At 43.7% G+C, this 10,805-nt stretch overlaps 1 protein-coding gene across 1 annotated transcript; it reads right to left on the bottom strand.

Annotated features, from left to right (window-relative positions):
- Nucleotides 1-1,931: 1,931 nt before the first annotated feature.
- Nucleotides 1,932-10,467, bottom strand: b3galt2 (UDP-Gal:betaGlcNAc beta 1,3-galactosyltransferase, polypeptide 2). The gene is made up of 2 exons (XM_030372939.1): nucleotides 9,554-10,467; nucleotides 1,932-4,490 (listed from the first exon to the last, which is right to left on the bottom strand). Exon 2 carries the CDS (start codon nucleotides 4,140-4,142, stop codon nucleotides 2,820-2,822), a length of 1,323 nt encoding a protein of 440 aa, XP_030228799.1. The 5' UTR covers nucleotides 4,143-4,490; nucleotides 9,554-10,467; the 3' UTR covers nucleotides 1,932-2,819.
- Nucleotides 10,468-10,805: the final 338 nt, after the last annotated feature.

The following is a 10,805-nucleotide window of genomic DNA, read 5'->3' as shown; positions in this document are numbered from 1 at the left end:
GATCATTATAATTTGTTTGTCGATGCTTGTTCGTCTGGTTTGGTAGCCAGGACAAGCATGACCAGAGAAGCCTGTTCTGATAGACCAAATAAATTAATTCAGGGTGCAGCTTGCAAATTCTGCAGTGTCCCTGTCAAATAACATTTATAAATAGACGTTGGCTCGATTCCTTCAAGACCATGAGCCTTGGACGGAATCTGCCATCTGTTTTAAGTGCTGTCTCTTCCAAGAAGAAGAATTCTTAGGAGCCTCACATCAAGGTGGAAAAACTGATCCTTATTGATACATTTTTTGGACATGATTTAATTGAAACCATGAAGTTTGGATCTCCCAAACCTCCACGTGCGACTTGTTATTTGTCATGCAAAAACTAAATTTGGCAGTTATTATATTTTCATTAGTTATTTATTTTTGCTTAACTGTTGAAGAGATGCATGTCAATATTTTTCTATGCAACAAAATAAATGTCTGCCTTAAAACATTTGCTCAAACGATTTTCACCGCAGTTGCTGCAGTTGAATTTCACCAAGTTGGACTCTTGGCCGGTCCAGAAAGGTCAGTATATTTGTCTACTACAGAATTGTACCTTCACTTCTCTGCTTTCCCAGAAGCGGTGAGCTGCAGTGTTAAGCCCTGGCCACAGTCCCTACTCCATCACGTTCGACATCTCAATCGCTCTTCTGACCAACGCACCACAACCATCACCACTGCCTCCTTTTTTTCATCTACGTTTACAGCTGCACAGTTCTTATACCAATGCTTCACAGCCAACCTGTGCGTCATTCATCACTATAGCTTTCTCTTCATTTTTTTCCACTTCCAGACCCCACCTCCTACCCCCTCTTCCTTTACTCAGGGTCTTTCATTTTGTTTTCTCATTTTTGCCTTGCCTCATTCCGTTTTTCCTGTAAAAGTATTTCCGGTACTTTATCTCACTTTTTCCACAGATCTGTCCGTCTCTCCCCCCTCTTATTTTCCACGATGTCCCTATATTTCCTGCAACCTTTAATTTGTTTCATCTTGTGGCCTATAGGATGCACATTTATTGGACTTGGCCAATGTTAAGTTAACATTACCAAATATTAGCAATGTAATTAATGTCAAAAACAAGACCTTTTGCTCTTTTATTTAGTGTACATTCAGATAGTTCAACCTAGTGCTGAAATGAAATTTGTGCTGCAAAGAGAATCTAAACACTTTTCCCAAGTTATGACTCCACATCTATATGTGAGTACAATATACAATGCTTATTGTTTGAAGTAGCAAGTGCAAATGGCTATATGATCCACATTACACTCTTCCTTCCTGTAGAGGTTTATTTTTCATTTAAATAATTAACATTAATGTGCTGTGCTGCTCCCATAAAACAGACCTCCCTATTGATGCGGTTAAAGATTACGTAAAATAACTCTTAAGTTAAGATGTTCATTGGAGAATATCGAGGGATCGGACTGCAAGCCAACGAGCTATTTTGCCTGGGGCGTAAGCAGGATATAATTATCTGTCACTGCATGACTTATCTAAGACAATTCTATACCTCTGGCTTCTTGGTCTTCAGATGTCCATATAGGAAACTTGGAGGGATTTGCATACTTTAATGGAAGCACAAACTCTGGTCCTTGATTTACTGTAAACCAAACCAAATCCAGATGCAAAGCAGATAAGAATAAGATCTGAAGGACAAGTGTCGATAGAGGTGTGTGTGGTCGCAACAGAGATATAAGTCACCTGCCATAGCTCAATGAGAGTACTTTTCTTTCAAGTTGTCACCCAATTATCCATCCTCTTCTTTATTGGTGACTTTAAGAGCTGGAGTGTGTGCACAAATGTTAACAATCCCCACGCTGCCCTAGTTTCCCCCAAAATCATTCATACATACACGCATTGTTTTGCAATTCAAATCTCCTTTAAAAAAAACAACAGAAGCCCTGTGGTTTTTCAAATAAATTCTATTCAGTGAGATCATTTAACACTACTGTGTGGAAGTGACATTGAATGTGGATGACAGTCAAGCTGTAAATCACTTGAGATTTTCAATGAAAAGGCACAGACAATTGCAACCCATCTTAACTCAAAACATTTAATTGGAGTCCAAGTGCAGATTCACTTGATGTAAAGCTTTAAAAAATACAATCTCATCCATCTCTGACATGTTACTGTGAGTGTATATCATAAATAAAATACAGAATTTGACAGATAAACCCTCTCTTTACAGTCCTGATTTTTTTTCATAATTGTGTAAAATAAACATTGAGAAACAGGGCAGCATTACTGGTCCACATCAAAGATACAGTCATTCATAGTTAGGTAGTAGTAACTTTCAAGATATTACATTTATATATAGTCATATACTCCTTTAACTGTGGCAAACCATTTGTTTCATAAATGTTCTATAAAAATGTGGGTCACAGTTAGCCCCACTCTTTGTATACCATACCACCAGTATACAGAACAGCCCCCACCATGAACTGTAATGTGTTTCCCCGCGTTCTATTGGCACCTGAAACGTCACAATGACTGCTCTTAAACCTCTGTATTTTTTTTTGTGTGCATGCTTAGTATTGCACATAGACATGAACTCTCTCATCGAAACAGCTCAACAAGGTTTACAATATTCAACGGCTCTTGGAAATTAAAAAAATATCTTCAATCGTCGACTACATGATACCAAAAACATTGTGCTCTTCCACATACAAGTGTATAGTGCTTACATCTCCCAATTTCCCAGCTGCAGCTGCCACAATGTGGCGAAACCTTGAATCCCCCTTTCCTCCCATATCTTCCCTCGACAGGAATTTGGAGAGTACTGAGAAAGGACCTTAGTGGGGCCGCTCCCCATGGAACTTCCGGTGTCTATACCTGGACGCCTTCTCCTTGGCCATGTTCACGCAGGCGTTGGCTTTGTTGGTCTGCAGGTGGTTCCAGTACTTGAGGAGTTCGTTGGGCTGAAACTGATGGGATGTGATCAGGTGGCTGTACTTGCAGCTGGAGTAGGACACCCGCCAGTGGTTAAAGAGGAACTCGTTTGGGGGCGGCACCGGGTCGACGCGCAGCTTGGCCAGGCAGATCCCCACATAGACGTCCTCCAGGTGCAGCCTGCGTATGCTCAGGGATGCCTGGTATATCAGCTCTGCCATGTCCCCCGAGAACACGTAACCCGTCCCCGAGCAGAAAATGGGGTAGCGCTCGCTCGGATACAGCTCCGGCGGCATGTACCACTTGCTGTCCTTGTTCCGGTTGGGCGCGTAGCCCCTCATCAGGTAGCCTGTGAAGAACCTCTGCCTGGGTGGCAGCTCGGGCTTCAGCAGCTTCTGGATGAGATACTCAGTGTTGACGAACATGTCGCTGTCGGTCTTCATCACATAGCGGGCCTGCGGGCAGTGAGCGGCCACCCAGTTCATACCCATCAGGGTTTTGACGGTGAGATTATAGTACGTGTCCTGGTAGTCCTGCTGGATGATGTCATGGTGGACATGGCTCTCCTCCTCGATACTGCTCTGGAGGGCACTCTCTGCGCTCTTGCCTACTCCGAGCAGGAAGAGGCGCACAAAGCCCAGCCCCATTGCCGCACTCTCATTGCCCCATGTCTGGCGGATGGCGTTGCGGGCGACGGCCTGGCTCGGTTCGGCAGCGATGAGCAGGACGAGGAAGGGTGTGCTATCTCGGCACAGGAAAGGCTCGTTCAAGATGTAGCGGTATGGATGTGCGCTGAGCTTCCCGCCTATACCCATCTCCTTCTGTAAACTGTTGTTGGCACTCATGGAATCCTCCAGCCCCATTACCCCTGTCCGGACTAGCCCTTCTTCCCCTCCTCCCCCGATCTCGCCCACCTCCGCCACATGCTGAGAGCTGAGGTTGAGCGGATGCTTTGGCGCCACGTACCCCATCTCCTTCCAGAGGCTCCTGATGGAGGAGCTCTGGTTTAACTCCACCTTGGGGCCACGGAAACCGTGCACGGTGTAGGACAAGGGGCTTTCGCGGGGCCCACTGCGTCCGGGCAGCCAGTCCTGATGGCTGAAGAACAGGAAGAAGGTTAAGAGCAGGGCAAGCGATAGTAGGCCCGCCACCTGGGTGCGGAACACCGAGCGCTTGACGGTCCAGGTCATCTTAATGGGGCAGCAGTGCCTCCGTCTCCACGACATGGTGGAGTTTGAGTTGAAGGGAGGCGGCGGTCAACGGGAGTCACCTCAAACATGTGGCGTCCAACAGCTAAAGGGACTGGTGAGCTTGCAGTAGTTTTAGACTTTGAGTAAAACTAGGAACTGGGGAATGCTACCCTAGTTCCTCCCCCCTACACACCCCAACGCAGCGTGGAACACGGTTATCGGGGGTCTTAGAGGAGCTGGAAAGGTAGCGATCCTCTACCCATGGAGTTGATGCACATTTTTTCTTTTCTTTTTGCACGGCTGACAAACTCTGGGTCTTGCTCATCGTCTGGCTTCCATATGGATGTGGAAAAGGTCACCTCCGCGGCAGTTAATCTCTCTTATCTATAGAAATGAGAAAAAAACAGAGATATAAGGTAAAAAGCAGATAAAAGGTGTCTTGGCAAGTGTCCAGAATTGCAACTGCTCAAAGGCTTGAAGCCAAACGACCTAGCTGCAGAGAGGGTGTTTGTGCTTGTTGGTGGACCTTTTTCATCTCAAATGGTTATATTTTCTTTGTGGTAATTCAAAATTAATCTTTACATATTAAAATACCCAAATTGCTGCCTCCTGTGAGGAAGTGCTAAGTTAACCTATTTCCTTTGTTGTAGGCCGACTTAAAATATTTTGTGAACGTCGCTGTATCACTGTATTGAACATGCGTGAGTGGTTTGAGTTAGGAAATTGTTGCAGAACAAAATTATTCATTAGGCATTTCTGCATTTGTGTGTGATATAATGTAACAATATTCACCAACAATAATCTAATTTAAATAGAAGACAGTCTGGTTTGAAATGTTATTCTATGTTATACTATAAAAAATGTATAAAGATCGGGTATATGAGGTTGCCGTCTAGTGTCGGGCATGAACGAAATGGCGGCCGGTTCACGCACGTCATTAACCGGACGAATGCCTATGGTTGATGTATAAATTGCAGGTTTGCACAACACTGTGCTTGCTAATGCTACTCCGAACCGCTTGAGCAAACACGTCCTATCAGACCCCCGCAGAACTGCTTCAACCTAGGAAGGGATGCATCTGTCAAAGTGAATTCTCAGGGTCCAGCAAGCAGTGGCGCTGCAGCTATGTGCCGCCGCTGGCGACAAAAGCTTTCACCTGACATTCACCCTCCTTTGCTACCTGCTGACTGCTGGAGACACCCAATCACCCAGGCAGCTTCATCATATGAGAGCATGTAAGCACACGCACATGCATGCACTCATGCATGCACACACACAAGGACACACACAAACACAGGTTCACACACACACAGACACACAAACACACTCTCACTGGCTCAGACCGTACTATATTCTGCACATAACCCAACAAACACACATACACACACATGCTCATGGACACTCACTTTCCCATAAACAGGCTCAGACACACACACACACACGCAGGCTGACAGACACACATACACTAACTCACATAAAGAAATATACACACACACACACAAAGACACAAATTAAAATTCACACAACCATGCAAATCCAAATTAACAGATCCATACAGGATGCAACCTCATACATACACACACACTCATGGATATTAATACAAAAGTACACAAAACCCTCAACCTCAAAGGTTATATGGTTATTTCAGGTATATTAAACTGAAGCCTCATATAAACTTATAATTTCCAGAATATATTTTCTCCTTGATTAATACATACAAACATGCATGCCATACATACATACACATTGATTTCATTACTATTCACTGGCATGATAAGATTCAAGTATGCAATACGATTCTCTCTAGCCAAGTCACAATGCAAACTGTGTCTACGGCAGCAGCTTCCATCAACAGACTATTGGAGGCAAACAATAAGTTCCTCCCGGGATGAAACCATGTATTGCTCCTATCAAGACACCCTCAATCATTACTGGACAAGAATACAAAATATAGTGCATGTATGTGCCACGTAATAATATACTGACATCAAATATACCCTGATTGGAATCAGTATTTCGCCTCGGGCTTGTTTTTTTTTACAGACCATGGTGATAATGCATGACAATGAATGTTCTCTTATGACAATGACTTATTGTTTTCCGATAAGAATAGCTGGGCCAAGCCAGCCACATTCTGTTTTTGAATGCCCTGCACATTCAATGGGGAACAGTTGTTTGCTTTTTTTTTTTTTTGTGTGTTAGTGTTTGGCTGATATCTATGTTCAATGTTCTATTTTCATTTTCTCATTCATCTGAGCTCATAAGCTTACACAACCCATCCAATAAAGCTAACGAGCAAGGGGCCAAGGCGCATTTGTGTTAAAGGTTAACATGTTTTATATCAGACAATAACCTATACTCTGAGAGAGCTGCCACTGTTGTCCATACAAACACAGACTAATTATATAGATTGTGAGGTGCGCAACGAGAGTGATGTGCAGGCACGTCAATAGAAACCGACTTCCAACAAAGACACACATAGCCAGGGAGATTAGCCGGGCTGGATATGAATGGTAATATAGCAGTCGGATCCAACATCCAGTTTTCTTTCCATCATTTTCTATTCCTTCGTTAATTAATTTCCTTGCCTTCCCCATCAATGTCACTTCAATGCAAGCCAATTAGTTACACTTGTGCTGAATGGGGCCACAGTGGCTCCTCAGCGATCAATAATCAGAAAGGCTGGTAAGAAGTGACAGTATAATGACGCACTGTAAGTATGAGATGCAGAGATAACTGGCAACCAAAAACAAAAAGAATAAAAACATGTCAAAATAACCGATGTGTTAAAACGGTTAAAATATGTTCCTTTTAATTAGCTATTTTCTGTCCTATTCTGTCCCTGCTTTGGATAAAAACAACTCCCAACTGTTGAGCAATTATTAACAATATGATACATGTATTGGCCTATAGAAAATGAGACTTGCCTAATTTGATTTCATGATCTATTGCGTTGTAGATACTTTAGTTATTTATTTGTACCAGGTTGCCTATTTGGTAACTTTGTGGTTTTCTTCCAGGACGTACTGAGAACTCTTATACTTACACTTAACAATGACTAAGCGACGGAAATACATACTTTCATTCATACACTGTTTTAAATGTTTTTTTGTTTTTTTATTATGTTTACCATGCATGCATGATCTATTTATTGTGTTCTTTTTTTTTGGACGGGTAGTCAAATCCTTAGTCATGCAATATGTAGGAGGAGTTTTCAGCTGAGCAACTAGTGTACTAGTGCTAGTGTAAGTGTGTGCATCAAGGGAGCCACATTGAAATGAGGTTTAGCTTCATCTATAGTGCATACATTCGTGAACAGGAGTTCAAGGTCAGGTCTTTTTCTTATGAATGGTTCATCATTGCCAAGTCTATGCTTTTGTAGTGCATTTAGGTCAATGCCTAAAATATAAGATTACTCAGAATTACTAGCGCTTAAATTCTGAGGAACTGCGGGCCATATTCTTCCGAAAAGAGACGCATCCCTATCAATGTTGATTTGCCTCATTATTCAAGTTGAACACTTTATTAAATTAATGTTCAGTTCTTTATTGATATACTATGGGAAGTCTTTTTGGGATGTCCATATCTCCACTTCTGAGAAGCATTTTAATAAGTTATTGCTTTAAATTGAGCTAAAAGTAAGGTATTTACAATAATAACAAGGTATAACATTTTGGTCAACAACAATAAAGTGCCTAATGCGAGGAAGTTTAAATGTATGCTGCTATTATGTGCTTTTTATTTTATTGTATTATTAAAATGTCTTTCTTTTTAACATAGCCTGTGTTATCTCATGCAACTGCAACATGCACACGACATGTCCGTGACCAGAATAAATATTTACTGTAAATGTATAACCTTTGAATTACTATCAGCAAGTTAAGCGTTGCTGTAGCGCTGACTAAGACCTTCAAAAGGGGAAGACATAAACGTGGATGAATTCAGTCTGTGCAACGTGACCTAGGCTGAAAAGTGTATGCACACCCCCTTACTGTGTGAGGGAGGGAGGCAGAGCAGAGCACCTCTATTGACTTCATGTTTATAATGACTGTTTTGTTGCGTCATCTGTTGCAAAGACAGCTGTTCTGAGAAATTGGAGGAGGGTTTATTTGCATGAAGCCCCAAGGGCTTCATGCAAAGCAAAGACAAAGTCAGATGAAATAGTCCGGAACAACTGAGGGGAAAAAAGCTGCAGCTGGCTTCCCGTTATGTACCGCAAAGCTTCTCAAAGGAAACAGCAAGAGTTATCATTCACAAATATCAACTTTAGGCCTGAGTATTTATTTAGAGACTAATTCTGTTTGTTCTGCTTTAAGGTATGAACGGCTTTGCTCTCTACCACAAAACATATAAACAAACACACACATATGCAAACACACATGTGGGCATACACACACACACACACACACACACACACGCCTTTGTGTGCAGAGGCTTCAGCTGCTCTTGGTATTATTTTATTGAATTTATTCAGTGTTGTGAGATGTGCAAACATGTAAAACACCATACTTCTGTATTCTCCAACCCCCATAAGCATAAAGGTTTTTGGTCTTAACTGTCACTCATACTGCTGGATGACATCCAACTTTTGAAGACCTAAAATAATTCGACCACAACCCGATGGCTGTGTGAAGGTAATCCATCGATGTCATGCTAAAAGGTTAAACGACTTGGGGGTACATTGGTCCACTGGGTGGGGGATGTTGCCATGGCAAAGGATGTTGCTTTGTTCTAACATAAACAGCTGTATGAGTAGTAATGTATTTCTGCATTCAGAGACCTCTGAGTCACATATCTGTTATATTTAGTTTTCCTTTTTTCAGGTTATTTTTGGTACATTCCTAGTAATCTCTGATTTCTAACTCTATTTGGGAAAGTGTTACAGGAGTTAAGCCATCAGTTAAGAATCAGGCCATTGGGCCATTAGAAAATTAGAGCCTATTAAAGTTTCATAGTCTAGTGCACAAGACTGGGCATGCAGATGGGCAGAGTAAAAACCGATGCTTTTTTATGTCCACCTCAGCAGATAGATTTCTCTACGCGTGGGAGCTAAGTGCCAGCTTGCACAGATGGATGGACGCAATGAATATATTTAAAAAGCTAAGTTAATTGGATTAATTTAATCGAATTGCTCTTGTTTGCAACTGTGTATCGCAGCAGCAACTTTGCAGGTTAGAGTATTGAATGTTTTCAGGAGGGCAAGACGGCGGACTGAACGGAGTGTAGAGGAAGAGAGAGGATAGAGTCGTACGGCAGCAATGAGGTTGCTACTGCTGCTGGATTGAACGCTGGAAAGGGCGGATAGGATGTATATGCTGTATAGGCTTCGGCCAAATCATATGACAGCTGGATGTTAATGTATGCAGGGGTCTGGGGTGTGTATGACAGGCGTCAGTGTGTGATAAGGTGGCAGGGGGAGAGATAAAGGATTGTTGCGTCTAGCCTACCTCTTCACACTGCAGCTCGGCTGCTGTTGCTGCTGCGGCGGCTGGAAGGCGTGAGGTCGCGAGGATCCACTCGGAATGTCTTCCATCCCATGGCCCCTCTCGCTCTCCTCTTTCTCCGTGATCTGTCCTTTTCTGTGGCCCCCTGTATGATCATGCAAAACACATTCCTCGCCCTGGAGAACGTAGATGGACGCGTTTATTTCTGGACGCAGCAGCTGGACTGTGTGTTGTTGTCTTGGGTGTGTGCGGAGTAAAGCCGCCAAGCTGGAGCTCCCACCCCGTTTATAGCGCGGTCCGCCTCGCCCGGTTCTTCTTTCCCTTCCTCCTCCCTTGGTTCCCTTTTTTCTGTTTTGGTGTTTTTCTGTAGGCTTTATTTATCCGTGTAGTACAAATTCATTTCATGAATGAAATCATGAGAATAAATAAGGACCGCAGCAGTCCGCCTCTATTGCCTGCACATACGCACACGATCCTTCGTGTTCATCTCCTCCTCCCGTGGCCTGATGATCGATGAAAAGAAGGCAGGACAGTGTTGAACCGGCGGCCAAACGGGAGGTACCGATCCGTCCACGCGTCGGGCTGCTTACGATCACATGAGCTTTGAATCAAATCACAATAGGCCTACCCCCCCACCCCACCCCCCCCCCCCCCCCCCCACCCAGCCCATTAAATACAAATCATGTTCCGACTATTTAAAGCTTTATCGGAATGCAGTGAAAAAAACAAAAAAAACAACTAGCTTTCGTTCGTGGTCAACAGTCCAGCACCTGTCTCTGAACACACAGTGCCGTGCGAGCTCCCTCTGACGAAGAGCGGTGCTTGGAGAATAGAAGAGCGGTTGAAGCGCTGCTGCCGCTGCTGCTGCTGCTGCCGCCGCGCGGGCTGTTGCTGGGCTGTCCGGCCGCGCGCTACACTGACGGAGCGCTCCCACGTCACTACTGTGCATACTTAGCGGAGAACCCACGTGACCACACACACACACACACACACACACACACACACACACACACACACACACACACACACACACACACACACACACACACACACACACACACACACACACACACACACACCCTTTAAGACCCCCCTCCCCTCTTGCCACACACTCCCTCGATGTGGGCGAAATGAAAGGGGGATTTAACTCCATGTGTGAGCGTCGTGGTAGAAATGTTACCGCTGGATTTTTCACCATGGCCCTTCTTTTGTTGGGGTGTTGTAATGCCTTGACAATAGGCTGCCATTTGTATTT

This window comes from Gadus morhua, chromosome 12 (genome assembly GCF_902167405.1).
Source record: "Gadus morhua chromosome 12, gadMor3.0, whole genome shotgun sequence".
Classification (NCBI taxonomy): domain Eukaryota; kingdom Metazoa; phylum Chordata; class Actinopteri; order Gadiformes; family Gadidae; genus Gadus; species Gadus morhua.
This window is presented reverse-complemented; position numbering and strand designations above follow the sequence as displayed.